The sequence below is a fragment of the Astyanax mexicanus genome, chromosome 23, assembly GCF_023375975.1.
Source record: "Astyanax mexicanus isolate ESR-SI-001 chromosome 23, AstMex3_surface, whole genome shotgun sequence".
In the NCBI taxonomy this organism is placed as follows: domain Eukaryota; kingdom Metazoa; phylum Chordata; class Actinopteri; order Characiformes; family Acestrorhamphidae; genus Astyanax; species Astyanax mexicanus.
In genome coordinates, this window is record NC_064430.1 from 11919733 (window position 1) to 11943622 (window position 23890).

A 23890-nucleotide genomic window follows, 5' to 3' on the forward strand; every position below is an offset into this window, starting at 1 on the left:
AGAAGGAACAGGAGGAGCACTACCAGAGCCCTGCAAAATGACCTCCAGCAGGCCACAAATGTGCATGTGTCTGCACAAACGGTTAGAAACAAACTCCATGAGGATGGTATGAGGGCCCGACGTCCACAGATGGGGGTTGTGCTCACAGCCCAACACCGTGCAGGACGCTTGGCATTTGCCAGAGAACACCAGGATTGGCAAATTCGCCACTGGCGCCTTGTGCTCTTCACAGATGAAAGCAGGTTCACACTGAGCACATGACAGACGTGACAGAGTCTGGAGACGCCGTGGAGAGCGGTCTGCTGCCTGCAACATCCTTCAGCATGACCGGTTTGGCAGTGGGTCAGTAATGGTGTGGGGTGGCATTTCTTTGGAGGGCCGCACAGCCCTCCATGTGCTCACCAGAGGTAGCCTGACTGCCATTAGGTACCGAGATGAGATCCTCAGACCCCTTGTGAGACCATATGCTGGTGCGGTTGGCCCTGGGTTCCTCCTAATGCAGGATAATGCTAGACCTCATGTGGCTGGAGTGTGTCAGCAGTTCCTGCAAGATGAAGGCATTGAAGCTATGGACTGGCCCGCCCGTTCCCCAGACCTGAATCCGATTGAGCACATCTGGGACATCATGTCTCGCTCCATCCACCAACGTCACGTTGCACCACAGACTGTCCAGGAGTTGGCGGATGCTTTAGTCCAGGTCTAGGAGGAGATCCCTCAGGAGACCATCCGCCACCTCATCAGGAGCATGCCCAGGCGTTGTAGGGAGGTCATACAGGCACGTGGAGGCCACACACAATACTGAGCCTCATTTTGACTTGTTTTAAGGACATTACATTAAAGTTGGATCAGCCTGCAGTGTGTTTTTTCACTTTAATTTTGTGTGTGGCTCCAAATCCAGGCCTCCATTGGTTAATAAATTTCATTTCCATTGATGATTTTTGTGTGATTTTGTTGTCAGCACATTCAACTTTGTACAGAACAAAGTATTCAATGAGAATATTTCATTCATTCAGATCTAGGATGTGTTATTTGAGTGTTCCCTTTATTTTTTTGAGCAGTGTATATTTGTGTTGGACACTGATGGTATTTGGCCTCTGCCTTAAGCCCATCCATGCAATCAACACACAGACACACACTAGTGAGCGAACACACAAACAGTGGCGGCTTAGCGAACCCGAGTATCAAGCTCTCAACCCTATCATCAATAACCCAGCGCTCTAACCGCCGAGGCACCACTGCCCCTATTTGGACACCATCGTTGCAGTCATTCCGTGGCAGTAAGTGAGCCGGATGAAAGCAGTAATTGTGGGCAAGAACTGGGCCATGATTTGTGTTTGCTATCTGGGTAAGGTCACCATGCGATTGTTGGTTACAGGGGTTATTAAGCCCAGCAGAACTGGTGTGATGGAATTCTGAATGCTGAGCTCTCTAGAACGCGCTGGACTGGCATTTGATGAACCGTATTTCCAGAGTTTTCCAAGCCAACACACACATGGGCTCTGAAGTTTGCTTGTTTAGTTTTACAGTGGAGCTACGAGGCTCATCAAGATAGCATTGAAGGCTGGAGAAGTTGGTCAAAGTGAAAGTAAGGCAAACACTGGAATGAATGGAATTCTCTGATTTTGCTATTTATAGGTATATGTTTGAGTAAAATTAACATTGTTGTTTTATTCTATAAACTACAGACAGCATTTCTCCCAAATTCCATATAAAATTATTGTCATTTAGAGCATTTATTTGCAGAAAATGAGAAACGGCTGAAATAACAAAAAAAAAAAAAAGATGCAGAGCTTTCAGACCTTAAATTACGCAAAGAAAACAAGTTCATATTCATAAAGTTTTAAGAGTTCAGAAATCAGTATTTGGTGGAATAACACTGGATTTTAATCACATTTTTTTTCTCCTCCACCAGTCTTACATACTGCTTTTGGATAAGTTTATGTTAATCACTCCTGGTGCAAAAAATAATAATAATTCAAGCAGTTCAGCTTGGTTTGATGGCTTGTGATCATCCATCTTCCTCTTGATTATATTTCCAGATTTGATTAGCCCCACCATGTGGAGTAATGAAGCAGTAATGTCACTAATGGACACTAATGCTCCTGAAACAATCTCGGTTTCCCATGATACACCTGCGCTCAACTCCCCAGACATGTCAGATCTTGTGACTCAGCGGTGTTCCGGTTCGCCCTCCTAATGATTGTGCACACCTGGACTCTGCACTATAAATAACACTCACTTTCACTCACTCTTTTCTTGTTTGGTATTGAACACATTTTGCATAGCTTTTCTGCTTTGTGTTTCTTTTGTGTTTTGACCCTTTTGTTGCCGATCCTTTTTGCCTTCATGACTATTCTTTAGTTTAGCCCATTATTTGTTAGCCTTTTTCGGTTCTCACTTATTTTTGTATATTGTGCATCACTAAATTAAATTTAGGGGCGATTCTTAGGGAGTTTAGAGCACCTATATTTCAAAACAAATATTGGTATTTAATGTCATGCATCAATCTATAGCAAATAGAAACAATGTGATGTATCATAAAATCAATATTTTGTCCAATCCTTAATCAATACTTATGTAACACATTAACTATAAAAAATAAAGAAATGCAACATGAAGCTAAAGACACACTTTGAAATTGCCTGAAACTTTGATTGCCACTGTGTGTGTGTGTGTGTGTGTGTGTGTGTGTGTGTGTGTGTGTGGTTAGAAACTGACTCCGCATCTCAGCTGTTGATCCCCATGGCTTGCTGTACACATTCCCACCACAAACTTTGATCTCCTGAGCACATCCGCACAGTGAAGCCTCAATGCATGACACACTTGTGAGGGAACACACACACACACACACACACACACACAGTTAAACATGCACACACACATATACACATACACAAACTCACAAACCTAGATGTATACCTCTTTCTGTCTTGGCCTCTCTCTTGCATTCGATTTGCCAGGCTGCACTGTAGCCCCCTGCATGCCCCCCGATGCCAAACATTCCTGACCACTATTTTTACACGAGCGCACAGTCCGAAACGTTCCTGATATGCCCCTGATACACAAACACTTCACATGGCAAACATACATAGTAAATAAACCCTGCATTCAGAGTCAGTATGTCGGATACATCATATTGAGTTTTTTTTTCATCAATAAAAAAGGGGAAAATAAAATAAGAAAAAAAAAGGAATCAATCTAATCTAGTCTTATTGTAGCTATGTGTTTTCTTTTCTTTGGTAGGGTAGAGTAGAGTAGAGTGTTTGAAAAGATCTTAAAAAAAAAAAAGGAAGAATCTAAAAGTAGGCTCTTATGCTGGAAACTAGCATGAGAAGTGGAGTGCTTCAATTAAACATGAAATAGATTAGATAATCATCTGTCCGTCTAAGGGAACTTCTAAGGGTGAACAAGACAAGAGAGAAGGGTCAGATTTCTTCTGGTCTTCACAATGGTGCTACTTTCAATCACAAACAGAGCCAGAGGAACAGAGTGAAAGCCTGTGACTGGTGGTGACAGATACAAGAACACACTCACTATAGAAGATAACAGTACCACAACTCGCTGTCCTCATTCACAAGTCCTGCACTAGCGGCTCCCGGTCTTAAAGTCCTAGAGTTACTCTGCCTAGAGATTGCGTCTGCGTTCTAACTTAAGGAGCAGGCGGTTTCAAATGACAAGAATTACACCATTCCCACAAATACATTTACACTGCCTGGCCAAACTCTAATATTTAATTGGACGGCCTTTAGTTTTGATTCACTGTGGCATTGTTTCAATAAGCTTCTGCAGTGTCACAAGATTTATTTCAATCCAGTGTTGCATTCATTTTCCACCAAGATCTTGCAGCAGCATTGAAGACGGTAGAGTCTGACCGCTGCACAAAGCAGCTCTTTTCCAGCACATCCCAAAGATTCTCAATGAGGTTAAGGTCTGGACTCTGTGGTGAACTCTCTCAATCCATGTGTGAAAATGATAAATAATGATCTCATGCTCCCTGAACTCTGCACTCTTTCACAATTCCAGCACCATGAATCTATGAAGCATTGTCATCTTGGAATATGGTCGTGTTCATCAGGGAAGCAAAAAAATCCATTGATGGAATAACCTGGTCTATATTCAGTATATTCAGCTATACTGTTCACATACTGTTGCTGAACCTAGACCTGCAGACCAACTGCAGCATCAACCCCAGATTAGTTGCTTAGTTAAATCCAGGTGGAGACTTATTTTTATATATACACAGGCAGTGTATATATACATACACAGTACCAGTCAAACGTTTTAGAACACTTAGTTCAGTGTTAAGCTATGCTAAAATTCTTGCCAGACCAGGTTAAGAAACAGTACTCATCACTGTCTGGTTTTATCGGTGTGTTCTCTAAAGAAAAGACTTAAAATTTTAACAGTCTTTTTCTAGTTATTATATATTTTTTTCTATTATTATTGTGTGTAAGTGTGTAAAATGCCTACCAATTAACTATTTGCTAAAAATCACCCAATCTTTTTTTTTAAACAATAAATTATTTTTTCAATTTTTTTAAATAGACGTTTTACAATATACTAATATTTTTTGTCTATTTTTTTTTACAGTACTAAAATTACTTTTTTTTTGTTTTAGTGTTCCCTGGCAGTTTACTGCAGTTTTGTAAACTGGATTTTTTGTGCCATTTCCAGTTATTGACTGGGCCTGAAGAGTTTAAATAGCAAAAAACTGACTATAAATCCAAATTTTTGGAGCAGGTTCTAGGTAGAATGTTTCAGACACAATGTTTAAGAACTCCAGCAGCACTGTTGTGTCTGATAGAAATGTAAATTGATTTGCATTTGGACCTTTATGCTGCGCTGTAAGCTCATTGAAGGCGGTCTGAGACACTTGTTTACTTCTATTTGTTTCTATAGAATGTAGGGGAACACAAAAACGTAGAAAACTATTCTTGATTCCTTAAATTATCTTTCACTGGTTGATTCTTTTTAAAAATCGCTATAGTATAAGTGATATAGTAGCATAAATAGCCTTGTTAAAACATTATCAAACCTCCATTCATAAGGAGAAGGTACTACACCAACTAAAGCTTCATCCTAAGAACCATTTAGGGGTCTTTATTTTTAAAAGCGGTGATCAACCCAGCTGCTCCATCCTTCCCTGCCTGTCCTCTTGTGTCTTCTCCTCTATTACACTCTCTTCTTTTCTCATTCCTTTTCCTCTCCTCTCCTCACCTCCCCTCCCTCCTCTGACCCTCTCATGGGAACTTTTGGCGAGGCCCCACCTCAAACCGGGTGCCGGCGGTCTTCTCCCCGGGGCTCTTTCTTTCTCTTCTTTTCACAAAAGGAAAACAACAGCTACTCTCCCCATCTCTCTCCATCTCTCAGCTGGCTTCAAACACAACAACAGTCAGGTCCCTGGGGAGAGGGGAGGAAGAATGGCACACACACACACACACACACACACGCTCACTCGCTCGCTCGCTCGCTCACTCACTCCGAAGGCTGGTGGGTAGATCCCTTGAAGGGGTGTGAAAGTAGAGGAAATATGTAAGAAGTAATATAAAGAAGAGAAGAAGAAAGGGACGTAAAAACGACCCATGAAGAGGCGGCGCGGGCGGGCGGGCGTGCGCGAGACTTCGTCAGCTTCAGAAAGGGAACAGGGACGGAAAGAAAAAGAGGAAGAGAGCAAGGAAGAGCGGGGCGACAAAAAGACAACGCGCATCTAAAAGCAACAGTCAGCCCCCAGACAAAAGCACTCGCTCTCTAAAGGAGGAGAGGAGGAGGGAGAGAGAGAGAGGAGAGAGAGGAGGAATAACTGTGTCTCTATCCTTTGTTCTCTCTCTTTTTTGTGGCAATGGAGAAGTGTACTGAAGACAGGAGAGAGAGAGTGAGGGAGAGAGAGAGAGAGAGAGAGAGAGAGAGAGAGAGAGAGAGAGAGAGAGAGAGAGAGAGAGAGAGAGAGAGAACGAGAACAGAGCAGAACTTTGAAGGAATAGTCCATCTCTGAGCTAGCAGCACTGGAAATCACTCCCATAAAGATGATAGAGAAGATGCTCTATTCTACAACATTAAGAAAGATGCTACAAATGGTTCTTTAAATGATTAAACAATAAAAGAACCTCTTTTGGTTCCATAAAGCACATTTTTTGCATAATTTGCGAAATTTAAAGTGGGAACGAACCTACACTTCAAGTCTTACCAAGTCTCTTATAACTAAAAACATTTTGCAACATTATTAAAAGTATAAGTTCCTTGGAGAATTTGGGGGTTTTCAATTTGAACCTGTTGAGGAACCCAAATGAGTTGCTTCAACTTCTTTAAACCTGTAAATACAAAAAATTCAGCTTTTGACTGTTAAAACTCCAATATTCTTATAATTAACATCAATTGTATTGATCTTAACATAGAGCCAAGAGGGGCACCACAAACTTGTTAAACTCTCGGCAAACAATTCACAGTAGTTTCTGCATTAATAGCAGGATTTACATCGAAATTATAAACCTAGGGTTTACAATGTGAAGGTGTGAACATTATCTTCTAAAAACATTTTTCCTTAAACCTTAATTAGATAATCACTGACTGTGCTCTATTTTAGATAAAACAGTGAAGTACAGTGACAAATTCAGGTGTCTCATATTAATGTTTCTCCATATGTTTTTTAATATACTTTAATACAATTCATACTGTATGCATATATGGAATCTCCTTAAGGTTGTACAATACTGAAAAATGGACCACCGAAAAAAATGAGTTTCTTTGATTTTACCATATTGAAAACCTCTGGAATATAATCAAGAGGAAGATGGATGATCATTAGCCATCAAACCAAGCTGAACTGCTTGAATTTGTGTACCAGGAGTAAAGGCATAAAGTTATCCAAAAGCAGTGTGTAAGACTGGTGGAGGAGAAAATGCCAAGATGACTTATTCCACCAAACATGGATTTCTGAACTCTTAAAACTTCATGAACATGAACTTTCTGAAAGCTCTGCATCTTTTTGTTATTTCAGACATTTCTCATTTTCAGCAAATAAATGCTCTAAATGACAATATATTTATTGGAATTTGGGATAAATGTTGTCTGTAGTTTATAGAATAAAACAACAATGTTTATTTTACTCAAACATAAACCTATAAATAGCAAAATAAGAGAAACTGATTCAGGAACTGAAGTGATTGCTTATTTTTTTTTTCCAGAACTGTGTATATATATATTGCAATATTAATATGCATGACATTTTGCCATGCATCATTTCGATACTGAAACGATATATTGTGCAGCCCTAAATCTCACTATGATATTTTGCCCATATGTAGCTCTAATTCCTTCTTTTTCTCTAAAACTGATCGGATCATTACAACATCAAAGCGAAGGCTGAAATCTGAAGCTGGATACTAAGGGGGTCTGGCAGGGGCAGAGAGGGCAGCATCCCGTGTCATCACCAAGACCAGCAGAAGCAGCTGTAGACCCCCCCCCCCCAGACCAACAAACACAATAAAAACACTGATCTTCACCTGCCTGCCAAGCACTGAGTACTCAATCACTCACACACAGATGCACTAACACACACACACACTCACACTCTTAGATGCCTGACTGGCGAGCTAAATGGAAAGTTTGAGCAACAACTTTAACAACAACAGCAACAACAGAAAAGGCTAAACTAACTCAACATGCCATCTTGGCAAGTAAGGTGGTCCAGAACCCCTTTAACATATTTTTACACAACCATTATTATACGGATGCAGCCATATGGGTATACTGGTCCGATTCCAATATATACAGACCTGCTGATTTATTTCAATGTCAATAGTAAAAAAAAGTAGAAACTTAGACTATGTACTTAAAACAGCACTAGGTAGGATTTCCTTAATTTTTTATCTTTTTAAAGAAGTAAAATTACAGCTTGAAACTCACTGCAGCGCTGCATTGAGGTGTAATAGGAGGAATCGCGGTGCTCTCATGTCTGTGCCGGAGCTCCTCTGAGCTCAAACCAGACTTAGTAAGTTTTTCGAGGCGGCCGCGACCAACGCTCGCGAGAACTGCGACCTGCTTTCCGACCTTTAGTTCTAACAGTTCTACAAGGACTACTGGTTCATTCTTTACAAACTAACATACAGACACTCTGGCAGAAGCTGGAAAGAGACCGAATATGTCTGTGAAAGCCAGAAAACGAGAAAGAGAAACTAATCCACCTGAAACATTTATTACACTCTACAACTGTAGGGGGAGCCCACGAGCACAAAATCTCAATCCTACCTAGTGGAGCTTTAAATGAGCTTTACAGGGAAACATACTACATTTACACTGCAGGTAATGGTGGTTGTAAACTAGGAATGAACTGAATGTCTTGCAACTGAAAAAATATATATAAAAAAAAGAAGTAGAATCATTTATACCAAACAATGACTAATTGATTTTAGTAGTGACAGAGTTAGTTTAAAGCTAAACACAGACAGGAGGGCTATATCCCTATAGCCACATGGCAGTGTAAAACTCACACAGCAATTTTGGAATATCATCAACTCGTCGAGTAATCCAGCTCAGAAAAACAGTTAGCTAGTTTACTAAACTCCATCCTATCAGAGGCTGGCTGCTGTTTCGTATTATTCAGTATTTCAGTACATTTCTAGTTTCAAACCCAATCTTTTTAGACACTGCCAGACACTGGCCACAGAAAAAAAGTTGCCACCAAAAAAAAGGTCACACACTCTAACATTATGTTGGACCGCCTTCAGCTTTGATTGCAGCACGCATTTTTTTGAATGGCAGTGTTTAATATGGCCTGAACTGGATCGCTATTATATTAATTTCTTCCTATGTGTAGCAATGCAACCTCAGTCTAAACACAAAGATCTGAAATTATGCAACCTTTACATCAATGCAACTTGCTCTCAATTACAACCCCCAAGCAATCTTTTGTTTAGCCAGACAAGTGAGAGAGAACTAGCTGTATATACAGGACAAACACTCCGTTTACACCTTAACTCCTCATGTAACTAGTAACTGGATTAACACTTGGTGTGTAAATGCATCTCCGGTTAGTAAAACTGAAATCTTATTGCTGTGTGGGATGAAATATGAAAATCTGCACAGCAATTGCACAGCAACTATTACCCCAATATTTGTTGTACTATGGATGTTTTGGTGGTCAAGTGAATATTGGAGAAATGGATGCGTTTAAACTGCTTTAACATGTGGCTCAAATGTGTCTCAGACTTTCTTCTGAAGTGTATTTGAGAGTGTATTTGAGATGGATGTCGTGGCCAGGTGTAAACAGGTTCAAAAAAGCTTGACACTCATTTAAGGGAAAAAAAAAACAGGAAACGGCTCTAAAATTCGGGGTTACATTAAGTGTTAGTTGTTTCAGATGGTTGATTTTGAATTTACCATGTTCATTGCTATCTTAAACCCTGCAAAAAGTTCATTTTCATGCCTTGTGACTGCATTGTTTAATTAGCAATAGTGCTTGTGACTATATCTACATGGGTAGATATCTAGATGGGTGCGGTGGTCTCGAACTAAGGTGTGTTTAGGTCAATTTCTGGCATATTGGAATCTTGGAAATGGAAAACACATAAGGTGTTATGACAGCAAAGACACACTGATACAGTCTAAATCCAGCTTTGCAGTGCACAACTGGAGACTCTAAAATACAACCCTCAGAATACAATGCGAACAAACAAACCAAATAATCAGATTTGACCAATAAACCACGTTGGACTCTTTCACTTGCTGTGAGAACGCAACCAATTAGTACACTTATTTACAGCATTTCTGACTTGTGCTTTTCTGCTGTCTAAGTGTATCAGCTATACCTCAACATCTGGCCAAAGCTAGGTAAAAATTAATGTCCCTGAATTGAAGTGTGAACACAAATTTTAAAAGTTGTGTTAAAAAGCCACCAAAGGCCCTAAAGTCCGACAGACTAATGGAATATATATATATATATATATATATATATATATATATATATATATATATATATATATATATATATATATATATGTGTGTGTGTGTATGTGTTGCTGTATAAACATGGTCAGTCGACGTCAGGGGTGGTTTCAAGGCACTTTCACCCCATGCGTGAGCTATTCAGCACACAGCCGTAGTGGGCTTCAACATCAAACAGATTCCTGACCCTGACTCCCCACTGTCCTTCCCATATAACCCACATTTTACAACACCCCTTTTCAGCCACACACACTCACACACTGCTGCTTCACTCTTATTGCACACACACACACACACACATACAAACTGACAGTCACTGCTTGTCCACTTTTTCCCCTATGCACTTTGAAATATAAAGGTGCTACTTAAGGGACTGTTTTTGAAAAACTGTTTTCGGGTTCTGTAAATAATTATGTGTGTTCGAGTAGAGCCGGATAAAAGTTTTAAAAATATTTCACACCTACAGCTACCTAATGTACTGACATAACTTCCAATAATGCCTTTCTAATAATGACTAGAACTTAAAGGCTTCAACAGTGTAAGAAAAAAAAAAACTCTCCAAACCCTGGAATAACCCACTCATAACCAACAAGACACTCAGACATAGTCTACATCTTTAAGTATAGAGTTAAAACTCATTTATTTAATTTAACTCTTTCCAATAAGTGTTTCCCTTTAGTTTCCAGGATTTATGGATATAGGAAATTGTGGTAAATTGAGACTTTGGTGCTAACATCCTTCCACTTTCAGTCAATCGCTCAATGAAGTGCATAGATCTCAATGTTTCGGGGTGATTCTTGCATCTATGATACTTCCTGACTATTCTCCATTTATCTGGGCTGTCTGCAAATCTGTTCTCTCTATTCCATAAATCAGAATCTTTTTTTCTCTTTTTTAAATAATAAAATTGCCCATGTTTACACCTTAACATTGATACTGGAAGTTTGACCATTAGTCACTTTTTGTTCCACTTCAGACTATATGCTCACTCTAATATTTCATTGGACCGCCTTTAGTTTTGATTGCTGCACGCATTCACTGTGGCATTGTTTGGATAATCTTCAGCAATGTCACAAGATTTATTTTAATCCAGTTTTGCATTAATTTTTCACCAAGATCTTGCAGCAGCATTGATGATGGTAGAGTCTGACCGCTGCACAAAGCAGCTTTTCTCCATCCAGCACAACCCAAAGATTCTCAGTGAGGTTAAGGTCTGGACTCTGTGGTGAACTCTCTCAATCCATGTGTGAAAATGATGATCTCATGCTCCCTGAATCTGAAATTCTTTCACAATTCCAGCACCATGAATCCTGACATTGTCATCTTGGAATATGGTCGTGATCATCAGGAAAGAAAAAATCCATTGATGGAATAACCTGGTCTATATTCAGTATATTCAGGTTCATAGCCAGCTGACCTCATTCTTTTAGCACATACTGTTGCTGAACCTAAACCTGCAGACCAACTGCAGCAGAAACCCCAAATCATTTACTTACTTAAATCTATTCATTGTATATTTCATAATCTACACAGCAGGTATATGACATCAAGAAACACCCACACAGAAAAAGTACACTCAGAAAAGTGCAAATATCACAGAACTGTGTAGAAATTCAAGACTAAGCACTTGGATTCAATTGTTGTCATATTGGAACAAGAAATGCTCTGAAATCCATGCTTGTCATTTTTGCGAAAGAAATGACTTCCAAGAAGCAGCCAGCTTGAAAGTGCCTTCAGGAAGCCCTGTCTCAAACTTTAGCGCGCAATGAAATATTGAGATATCTTAGAAACACTTTGTTAAAAACAAAACAAAGCAAAACAGGTCCAAATAAATATTTATGATCAGAAAAATGGCTCTTTCCATTTTGTTCTTTCTCTCACAACACTGTGAAAACCATTAGGCACGCAGGACTCAATTATTTATGTTAAAACACACACACACACACACACACACACACACACACACATACACACAGCTCTGCCGAGTCCAAATTGTTCAAACAGTCCAAGTCTTTCAGCAGGGATCCTTACACAGCCTTGCCAAATCACTTCACACCATCTGGCAAATGCACACGTGTTCCGCAATGCTCGTCCAATGTTCTCCCAATGTTCTTAAACTTCTCATTAGAACCTCCAGTGAAAGGAGCCAATCAGGTCGCTTGAAACCGCCTCGAGGGCTCGGCATGGTCCGACCCAATGGTTCCATAAAGCTTGTGTGCTTTGTTATGTTGGGAAAGCTGAGAAAAATATTTAGGCTTTGGAAAATGCTTGGGCTACCTTTATGGAGCTGAACTGGGGTAAATGTTGAGGGGTGGGGCAAACAAAAAAAAATTAAGAATTAACATATGCAGTAAAACAACTGATTTGGCTTAGGAATGCTAATATATAATAAAATGTATTTATTACGTTTGCACTTATGATACCATTTGTCACACAAAAATAACTTTAAATAATAACTGTATTCTAATATGTGTTGTTTTTCTGTTGGTTTTAACATACTATAGATCTGCAAGTGGTTTTATTGTTTTTGTCAAAATGTCACAGTGATTAGACCAATAGAAATGCTTAAAACTGACTTCTGGATGAATCCTTGTTATATTGACTACCTTTCAAAGTTATCATTTTGGTAACCTTACAGATAAGTTTAAAAAAAAAGACATTATGCTGAGTTTATTGAAGGTCGCAGAGTGAAGGTGCTGTCCACTATGATTTAGAAATATTAATGCAATTACTACGCAAACATTTATTCAGCTAAACCTTACGCTGTGCTGGGATTAATATTATTTTCCATTACTTTTGACATGTCCCATAGAAGCTAAAGACCGTTGCACTGAGTTGTGTGTGGCGTCTCTTGTCTGTGATTTCGCTTGTCTGTTTGCATGGACAATTCTAGCCAGATGTTGCCTGTCACAATCATTAAGACTGACTGCACCGCTGTCCACTGTGGGTGATAATATAAGCCTTCTTTTATAAGCCTTCTTTTTGATTTACTGTACATACTGCTTTTCCATGACTATCCCATGGCTATCCCATGGCATGACTACTCCTGAATATTAATATTAAATCTGAAATGGTCAGAATGTATGAATATGTCCTTAAGATAACCATCATCTGGCTTATAATGTGTCTCTGCCTTTTCTGATTCACTTATAAGACCATTTGTTTTTATTTCAATCTACTGTATAATTTGGCAGGAAAAACTTGTACTTGAATCTAGCAACCTTGCACAATTAATACACACCAAGAGAAATATGCCTTTTGAAAACAGTGTAGTGTTTCTGATGGTTGGTGACTCCACCACTATCTAATCTAATCGCTCTAAATGCAATAAAAGCTGGCCTCTCAAAGTTCTCACCTTTGGTTTATAACTCCAACCTCTCTAGCCTTGGTTTTTCTATTAAATATACCTCTGAAGGAATGACAATACAACAAAGGACTTTTCTTTCTGTAGTTCAACTCTGGCTGTACCAACATACCAGCATTCCTTACAATGTTTTTTTTTTCTTCCTCCAACTTCCTGTATATCTAAGCTATCCTGTTGATTTTCTGGCCCTTTTTTCTGTCTTCATACCAGCCAAAGCCACTCCAAATAAACCCCGGTGGCTCCAAATGACCTTCCTCACCAGCAGTCACAAAGCCGTGGTCAGTCCACGTTCCCCAGTGGTTTACATGAATACCGACAGAAACGTACACCCCTCTGCAGCTATCATATGACGTTTAATTGGAGGGTCGCACCCAGATAAGGAAACACTAGATCTACAGGATCCACAGGCTACCAAACTTTTGCTTGTTTCCGGCTTTAAATTAAAGGCAGCAATAGTTATCTGCATTTTCATGCAGCTTAAACGAAGCCTGCAAAATGGCCAGGGTCTCCTGCTTTTTGAGTGGGCCCTTTAGAGTGGCCTGCTGGATATCCCCCACACTCCACCCCAGGCCTCTCAAAAAACTCTTTTGAGACGCGGCGGCCCCCGACCCGAAAAAGGCTTACGCTCCGTCAGAAGTGCTTCCAGAGCATTTCTGCCCTCCTCAAACAACAATGTTCTTGTGTGTTTACCAGGACGCCAAATCGCAGACAGGCTTGCAACCCCCCTCCCTCCCCAACCCCACCCCAACTCAGTTTCACAATGCAGCCCTGTCACCAGCCTGTCAGGCCGCAACGCTTTCAAGCCTGCCATGATCTATCACCTACAGAGAGGACTGCATCTGTTCTGAACCCTGACACATTTGTTTCTCTGTTGCTCAAACAGAACCTTGCCATCTTGCCATTTCTAAGTGAAAACATGAGTTCCAAACATAGCCACTGGAAGCTTTCCCTTCTGAGCAGGGTGAAGACTTCCAATCACTTTTAAGGAAGTAGTGTAAGGTTGAAATGCATGCACCAACTTTTTTTTTTTTTTTTTTTTAAGTATAAAGTCCCACCAACAGCTCCAGCTCCCCCCACCTCGTCTCCTTCCTTTCAGAAAACGACTGCCTGTCAGGTGCAAACAGACTCTGGACCTTTGTAAAAACTCCCAGCCAGACATTTCCCCTCCCATCCTCCATCCTTCTCAGGAATAAACATGAAAAATCTGCTCTACCGCTCTACCTCAGGCTTCAAAGGGAGCATTTGCAATTGTAGAGAGAACTGGCAGGCCTTTTAAAAGCATTCATTAGTGGGTGTCAGGGAGAGCGTGTGTGCAAAACTTCTCCGATCCACCGCCGAGGATAACGGCTCTGCCTTTTGTAGTCAGGCTCCAACCGCTAAACAAAGCCAATCTTGTGGCTCTAGCGCGGTATGCTGACTGTTGTTCTCCATTATGGAAAACACAACGCCAAAGCTCACGTCCAAAGCGTAAGAAGGCCATTAAGGAAAAGTGAGGTGGTCTTCGGCCAAGAGCTTGGGGTCACAAAAGGGCAAAAAGCTGGGAAGAATTAGCACATGTACAAAGAGTTACACTTACAGTAGCTCAGTTCAGTGATTTATCTGTAAGTTCTTCAAAAAAACGTCCAAAAAGTTTCATTGGCCCCTAAAGTCTTAGAGAATTGTTTCTGACAAAACAGATGAGTGTGGTGTAAGGGTAAGAGATACTCCAAAACAGTTTTAGGAGTCATAATAGTTTATTTTAACTGTTTTGACAAGTTAATACAGAAAAAATATTAAAGTCCTGCTGTCCCATATATTTTAAAATTCTCAAAAATACTATGAATACAATAACTTTCATTACACGCTGTTGGACTACATCTCAATTAAACACTTACTTTCTTTTCATAATGAAACATTTTGTAGCTGCTCAGTGAGTGACACCTACTTTTACTTACTGGTATTGATTGACGATATTTACAATACATTCGTGAATCGCGTGAATGGTGAGGTAAAACCACAAATTGCCATGCAAACCAAAGTAAACTTTTTTTCACTGTGTGAATGAGCTTTGATGAGATTTAATAACGTTCATTTTATGGATTTACAATTTATCTCAAGACGTTTAAGCTTTAAACGATCCAAAAAAAAAAAACAAATTTGTAGAGCTAGTCTACTGAGGAGACCAAGAAATCACAAAGTATGGAAGCGCGAGGCTCCGCGCGCTGAAAGCCACGAGCCTGACTGAAGCTGAAGCGCCAACGTGAACCAGGCAAGCTAGCTAAGTTTAAAGTAGCAAAACACGCATTTTGATGCGTTTAAGGTAACAAAACACATTTTACAACGTACCAGCAGCACGCAAATGAGGCTAAAACAGTGGGACTCACCCTTGCAGACAGTCCGCAGGTACTTTTTTGATGGCAGTCCTGTTGCTCGAGGCGAGAGCCTGTGCAGTAATACTTCTGTTTAACCAGCCAGTCGTCGAGCCCTTTCCTCGCCAAGCAGGCGTTTACTACAAAACTGTCGCCTAAAGAAACAGTAACGGACACAATTAGAAAGGTTTGGCTTTGGTTTTGTGTCAGTGTTGCATTGCTAACACATGCCATATTATGTTTTTTCCATGTTCTTGTTTTTTAGTATAGCCTTCAACTACAGAAATAGAGGTAGGTGTCTATAGCTAGCTGCACGCATGTTTGGAAAGAAGAAAGCCCTAAAAATCTAACTTAAACAAAATGTGTAACAGGTTACAATAAACAAATAACACACACAAAGAACAGTAGCGTACTCGTAGCGTACGGCATGTATAGTCAATAAACACTGCTACATTCTTAAGTAGCTACCCAGCTGGCAATCCACGTTGAATCAACGTGATTTGGTGTTGATTTTGAAAAGTGAATTAACCTTGATATGGCAACGTCGTTTAAAAAAAATCAAAGCTCACTTTCTAAAACTTTGAGTATGAAGAATGTTACCCACCACTACCAATCTGATGGAACATCTGATCTCAAAACACAACAGTAAAACTAATAAAACATGAATATACCCCCAGATAGGGTAAAGGATTGATGCCAAATTAAAGAGCAATTACTGCAATTTAACGTAAAACCACTTTTTCATCCCTCCATCCAACCGTTTTTTGAAATTGTATAGTGATGAAATGTAAAATGTAAAAGCTAGAAGGTTGTGGACATCATGTTGATTCAATGTTACACTTTTAACGTTTGCACAACCATTTGACATTAACCATTAAAACAACAACAGACATTACCTCAATCATATTTCAACCACATTTCAACGTTGAAGGTCGGTTGTGTGCCAGCTGGGTAATGAATCTCTAAACTAATAATTAAGCAATTAAAGTGACTAATGAGTTTACTGCTTAATAATGAATTGAGTGATGAATAATTTCTCAACTACTGTCAATAAAAAAAAATAATTTAAGACATTCTGCGGCATGTACCGTTAATTGTGATGAAGCTACCCTAATCTTGATAAAGAGTTTGCTTTTTATTTCAGAAACAACCAGCAACACCTCTTTTTTTGAAGTATTTAACCTAAATCTACTCACCTTCAGGGCTTTCCCGTGGTTTACAAATAGCAGCTTCCCGGGAAAAGAAAGAGTTCGCATGGGAAAGAAGACACGGTCACACAGGTTAGTCCCAGGGAACTCATGTTAACTATATTGCTTTACTTTACTTCAGTTAAATTAAACCCAAAAAGAGGATAAGGAAAAGCCTTACCATGTTTCGAATGAAGTTTACCCATTTCTCCTCATCGGGGTGGAATAGCAAAACATCAAGAATGAATATAATCCAGAAAAGAAGCGGTATTTTCACACGCGGCAAGTGTCCTTCCGTGCGTCCGTCCAAAAAAGCGAGTGAACGAACCTTCGGTATATCCAACACAGACAGACGAAGCTCAGCTAAGCTTTGATCCCCGTTCAGTTCAGCTCCCTCCACTTCTCCTTCTCCGCCTGCATTCCGCACAGACCACGCCCCTTCAATTACAATTGGTCAGATTTGCTAATGGCCCAACCCCTCTTGATTTATAAGAAGTCCGCTAAGCCAATCGCAACACAGGGGGCAGGGCGATACTGTCCAATCCTTCGCCAGGTACGCCGGTGTTCTGTCGAGTTGTGGGACCCTGTCAAACCGTGTTCCCTTAGGGTATGTTTAACTGTAAAGATCTGCAAAACTGCAAAACAACACTATATTAAAGTATGTTTTCAGTAGAAGTCAAAGTAGATGTTTGTTAGAATATTTTAAAAACATAAATCACTGTATCATGGTAAAGTCAAGCTGCTTTTGTATTTTTTTTATATATATTTTTTTTATTTATTATTATTAATTTCCATTTACACTTTCGTGCAATAACAATAAGTCCAGGATGTTTAAATCACAAAAAAAAACAGATTTATTATTTTAAAAAATCCCGAAGAATTATTAAAACGTATAGTTCGGCGCATGCGCAATGCCTTCAGAAAGCACATATCGACGGGAATCACAACTCGACAGAACACCGGGTTAGTCCGAATACAGGTGTGAATAAAGCAATGATTGACGCCTCGCTGCTCCGCCCCCTTTCATGGGTCCAAAAGCGGCACATGAAAGAAGCGAAGAGCGGGATTCTTTTAGAGTCTCCAACTATAAAAAGAGCAGCGCAGAGCCGAGCAGAGCGTCTTCTGCTGCTTCTGCTGCAGCCCGAATAGAAGAATACGCTCAGAAAATACAACACAGATGAAGAAAATACAATAAACGAGTATTTGGAGTTACCGGATGACTAGCTTTGTTGTTTCTGTAACTGTTGGCACGACTTAAGAATGTATTTGAAGAAGACATTGCTAAATTCAGAAGTAAAGCTCCAAACGCCTGGAGAACTACGGAACTTTGACGGATTTTTTATTCTGGCTTATTATTTTCCTGAGCCCAGTTGTGTTATCTCTGCTCTTATGTACAAAAAGAGTAACTCATTTTTGTAAGACGTTTTTTCCACATTACTTTCTTCTTTAGACTACAGTATATGCTGCCTTTAAGTGGTGTTAAAACCAAGAGAAATATCACCTGTAACAAACATAGATTGCACTGACATGGCATTTACATGTGGGGAATATTGTTTAGCTATCTTTTCAGTATGTTTTTTATATCTTTATTTTTTTGTATATATTAGAGAGTATAATTCCTAGTGACAGTGAGTTTTTAATGCACTACGTTTAGAAAGAGGTGAAAACGTCAGAGAATCAATATACCAAGATTGTGGAGAAAAAAAAAACAGGAAAAAGCGTTTTTTAAATAAACAATGACTATAAAGCTGTAAGCACCTCTAGTGCATCGATTAATAATATGTACCATTTCAATAATTGTATTCTTATTGCTTGACAAACAGCATATACACAACATAATCCCTATAACACCATACATTCCCTATATCACCCCGTGCTTTCTCTTCTACTCTACATTCCCTGCCCTATACTCCCCATATTAACAAATTATTCTATATTACTTATATTCTGCGCTATATTCTAAGCCCTATATTACATTTTTAAGTTCAGAATTTAAAACTAGCAAATTGACTGTGTGCACTGATCTCCTAGAACTGTCTGGTGTGTTTGCACTCCCAGATAAGTGATGGAGATTTCAGAGGACATTAAGTGGACACTGCCCATCCTGCCTATCTTCAACAACCAATAGGAGAGCTATGGGAGGAGACAAGACTATGTTTCACATAACTCTTTACAAACAATTTAAAAAAGAAAACAATTTGCAGTTAATATGCCTTATATGGTTCTTACTTTAATATGTACAGTTTAAAGTCATTATATTTACAGTTATTTTATTTTGCACAGACATTTATTTGTGCAGTGTTATTTTAAATACAAACAAGTTTAATAAATACAGATTTTGCAAGACTGATGTTTTTTATTGCATTAATTCTATATTAAACAATGGCAAATGTATAGCAGTGAAACAAGATTGTAGCAAAAAAAGGGGGGGAGCTTATAGGCAGAGTTGCACAAAATGTATTCTATTAAAAAATATCAAGAACTAAGAGTGTTGTGGAAAAATAAACCGTTGACGTGGACAATTTGTGAGTCTCTGATAAATGATAGTATTGATATACACATTACTTGTATCCTAATATGTAATATGTATTGTATGTAAACTCCACCAGAAGCATGATGGGAAATAATCTCAGAAAGAAGCTAGTTGCAGTCTTGCAGTTAGTGATCCCCAGTCTTGGCAAAATCTTAGCCTGTGACTACTCTGTGACAAGTCTTTAGATGTGAGATGGTGTTTTCAGAGTCTTTTCAAAGTCGTGTAGTGTATGGACAGCTTTAGTTTCCATATATGGATTGGTAAGTGAGTGAAAGCCTACATTGTGAAACTTTGCTAATGCTAAGTTGCTAAATACTACTTTTTTATTCAATTAAAAATGAAGAAACCTACATGTTTCTTCATGTACAATATTTAATGAGGAAAAAAAGAAGGCTGCTGAAGTAGAACATGGATAAATGAGATAATGTGTCACAGATATAGCATAAAACATGGGATAATAACCACCTATCGCTTTGCTGCCAACAGTCTTAGATCTGACCTCCACCCTCTGAAGTTGACCCCTGGGTCTCCACGGCTTCTCTAGAGCCTTGTTACCATTCAGGCTGAGACAGTCAGGAACCGTATAAAACATCATGCACCACCCCAACAGGGACTTGGGGGAAGACAGGAGCCTTTCGAGTGTGTATTATATGGTCATGGTTCAGCAAGCCTGAGACATCCTGTCAGATGTCTTGAGACTCTTCCACTGGGTCAGTAAGGTTGAGTGTATGAGTAAACCTGCATCTGTCTGCTCTTGTTACCAGAAATAGGAGCAGAAACCCAGTAAAAACTGCTCCAAGTAATATTAGAAGATAGCAAAGTCTATAAAGTAACATGGCATTTCTGCAGTGAAATTATGAAATTGTCATTTGTTGCAACAATTCTTCCTAATGAGACTGAATTTTAATTGTCAAAGCTTTAAAAAAAGAAAAAGAATCTCTACTGGTATGTGGACATATGGATTGTAAGACTAAACATTTGTATAGAAGTTTGTTTTTTCAATCTCATTCATATTTCTAACCATTAATAAATTACTCAGTGAATCACTATATACCACAAAGCTAAGAAAAGGGAAAATGTTTGTGCAGGTTTAGCTGCACAGTAAAACAGTGTACCACCTCAGAAGTTAAGATTTACCTTGTTCTTGGTCTTCAGACCTCCACTTGTCCTCCATCAGAACTTTTAAGTGCAGTATTAAGTAAGGAAACTGCTTGCCAAAGTGCTAGCCAGTTGCTTAGAAGAGTTCATGGTTGTGGATTCAATTACATGGCATATTTTAATAATTAAAAAAAAAACAAAGTCAAGCAAAAGCATGAGGAAAATGTAAAAAAACACTAGAAAAAAAAAACAAAAAACAAAACTGGACAAAAATCTATCTACAAAATAAACCAAACAATTGCCAACTACACTAAACTTCCCTAACCAATAACTAAAATACATTGGGTGGTGCTGCTACTCTCTAGCCTAGGCAGACTACACAGAGAAAAAGTGAAACATCTAAAACATTCAGCTCTGGAAAATAAAATGTTATTGATTTTACCAAATTGAAAACCTCTGGAATATAATGAAGAGGAAGATTGATGATCACAAGCCACCAAACCAAACTGAACCGCTTAATTTTTTTGCACCAGGAGTGGCATAAAGTTATCCAAAAGCAGTGTGCAAGACTGGTGGAGGAGAACATGCCAAGATGCATGAAAACTGTGATTAAAAACCAGGGTAATTTCATCAAATATTGATTTCTGAGCTCTTAAAACTTCATGAATATGTATGTAATATTTTCTTTTTGCATTATTTGAGGTCTGAACGCTCTAAATATTTTTAATTATTTCAGTCATTTCAAATTTTCTGCAAATAAATGCTCTAAATGACAATACATTTATTTGGAGTTTGGGAGAAATGTTGTCTGTAGTTTATAGAATAAAACAACAATGTTCATTTTACTCAAACATAAACCTAAAAATAGCAAAATCAGAGAAACTGATTCAGAAACTGAAGTGGTTTCTTAATTTCTTTTTCCAGAGCTGTAGATGTACCCATTCTCACCTGCCTGAAGACCTAGGTGGTAGAAACTAAATTTTATAAAACAAAAAGTTAAAAATTATGGTTACAATACCTTAAAACCAAAACAGGTCCCTGAAACATAGAGTAAAAAAACTCCAACAACTAAAGGAACTTTCTGGTAAAATATCCAAACTGAGCGGTTTAAACTAAAAATCAAACTAAAAATATAACTAAAAAACAGCACACAGGATAATTACAGTCCTCTCCCTCCAGGAGCCATCTTGGATTCCTGCATTTAAAAAGTTGTCTCCTCCCCCAATACACCAGCCTGGTCTCCCATTGGTCAGCAGGTGGAGGAGTCAGCAGCCCTTCCTTTGGAGGGAGAGCCAGAGAGGGTGACAAAAAAAGTGCTTGCAGGTAACATTTATAAAGTGTCCTAATAATTAAAAGTTTGAGATTTTCATCTCTTTTATCTAAACTTTAATCTCTACTTTTAAATATTGAGTTAATCTACTCCACTACAAGCTTCAAGTTTAGCATTTTAGAATGTCGAAAGCAAGCTTTGTTGATCAGACCATCAGTAGGGCCGGTCAGTACTGACCCATAACAACTAATAAGCTGTGTCCTTGTCTAAAGTATATGGTAGTGTGGAAATGTCAACTAAAGCTAAACAAAACTGTTTTTATTATTGTGTCTATGCTATATATCTGTATGAATGAAACTAATTAAGCAATATATTGTGACACTGTGGATCGAGAAATGTTAAATGTCGGCTACATTTTGAAAAATGACATCTGACAAATTGAAAAAATATCAAGAGTGTGCAGATCTGTACTCAACGATAAATGTGGCTACTTAGAAGAAGCTTATGTATAAAACATTCTGGTTTGTTTACCAAATAATTCCATGTGTTCCTGAACAGCTTTAATGTTTTCAATATTAAATTTACAATTTAAGGGCTCTGAGTGAGCCCTGAGAGAGCACAATTGGCCTTGCTCACTCTGGGTGGATAGATGATGCTCTCTTCACACATCACTCCAAAGGGTGATGTCTGCAGCACAAGGCGTCTGTGAGCTGATGTATCGGAACTGAGTTGGTGCGCTTTCCTCCAAGTGCACTGTGATGCTACACGACAATGCTACATCAGCAGCAGTTCAAAAAGAGATGGAGTGTGACTTCATACGTTGGAGGAAGCATGTGTTAGTCTTCAACCTCCTGGTGTGTTGGGGCATCACTAGTGATAGGGGGAGTTCTAATAAGTGGGTTGGGTAATTGCCCTTGGACATTGAGGAGAAAATGGGAAAAAAAGAAAGAAGACACATTGAATGTGTCCAGACTTTTGACTGGTATCGTATAGGTGACACATACTCCCCAAACTCTTGTGGAAAACACATATACACAAGTGTGTGTGTGACTGTGTGAATCTCCATGATTTCCACATCCTGTCCCTTTCAATGTATTCTGTGGCAGAGGACTCAGACTGGCTTTGAACCACCCAGATATACACACACACACACACACACACACACACACGCACGTGTCGATGAGCACAACATTGATATTATTACTCATCGTGCTCATATTCACAAAAACACGCACACAAGCACACCATCAGATGAGCATCTCCTCACACCACACACACACACGTTATTATTACCCCCACACACAAATACTGGGGCACGGAACAGCCGGCCAGTCTCTCAGACACACTTCCTGTGCTTTGATGCGGGCAGCTGAGAGATGGCTTTTCCCATCAGTGCCTTTGAAGCCTGCATGAGGAGGAAGCGGGTGTGTGTGAGTGTATGTGTGTGTTAGAGAGAGAAACAGGGAGATTGGGGACAATTTAGATGTTTTTTTTTTTCGCCCAAATGATGTCTTATACATTAACGCTTTTCATCACTTAGCAAAAAAAGTGTCTGTCAGAGTTCCCACGATATAGAAAACATCAGCGTAGGCCAACAGCTTCAGCTATGTTCCAGGACCTTCCAGCGGGTTATAAAGAATGTCAGAGCTGTAGAACATCATCGCCACGTTCTGGAAGGAGTAAGGAGACAGCTTCTTCTTCTTCTATTGAGACACCTATCACTCTATCTATCACCCGTCTCATCTTATCATTTCGCCTCCTCTCCTTTCTTTCTTGGTGGCATTTTTTTTATGTCTGTAAAGGGTCTTTATTTTTTGTTAAATTCTGTCATATATATATATATATATATATATATATATATATATATATATATATATATATATATATATATATATATATATATATATACTCTTAATGCTAATAATACACTGACATGCCAAAGGTCATGACATAGCATTATCTAAACTGGTCATGAAGTGTTATCTCAGGACGACTTGGATAAGCTCACACCTGTATAGGTGGAGAAAAATTATCTTGTGAGTGAGGTTGAACAAAGCCTGATAGTGGATGCCATATATGTGAATATACAGAGATGTATAGTATCAAAGTAGAACTACTACACTACTGTAGTAGTACTGTAAGTATTAAAAT

At 39.0% G+C, this 23890-nt stretch overlaps 1 protein-coding gene across 1 annotated transcript in view; it reads right to left on the reverse strand.

Moving 5' to 3' along the window:
* Positions 1 to 17215, reverse strand: part of nkd1 (NKD inhibitor of WNT signaling pathway 1) — a 60400-nt gene extending 43185 nt beyond the window's left edge. Inside the window, exons 1-3 of the mRNA XM_049471009.1 lie at positions 17020 to 17215; positions 16848 to 16880; positions 15667 to 15806 (exon numbers count right to left, since the gene is read on the reverse strand). Coding sequence (XP_049326966.1) covers positions 15667 to 15806; positions 16848 to 16880; positions 17020 to 17044 — 198 coding nt within the window. The 5' untranslated portion in view covers positions 17045 to 17215. The remainder of the gene's footprint in view (positions 1 to 15666; positions 15807 to 16847; positions 16881 to 17019) is intronic.
* Between the last annotated feature and the right edge of the window lie 6675 nt (positions 17216 to 23890).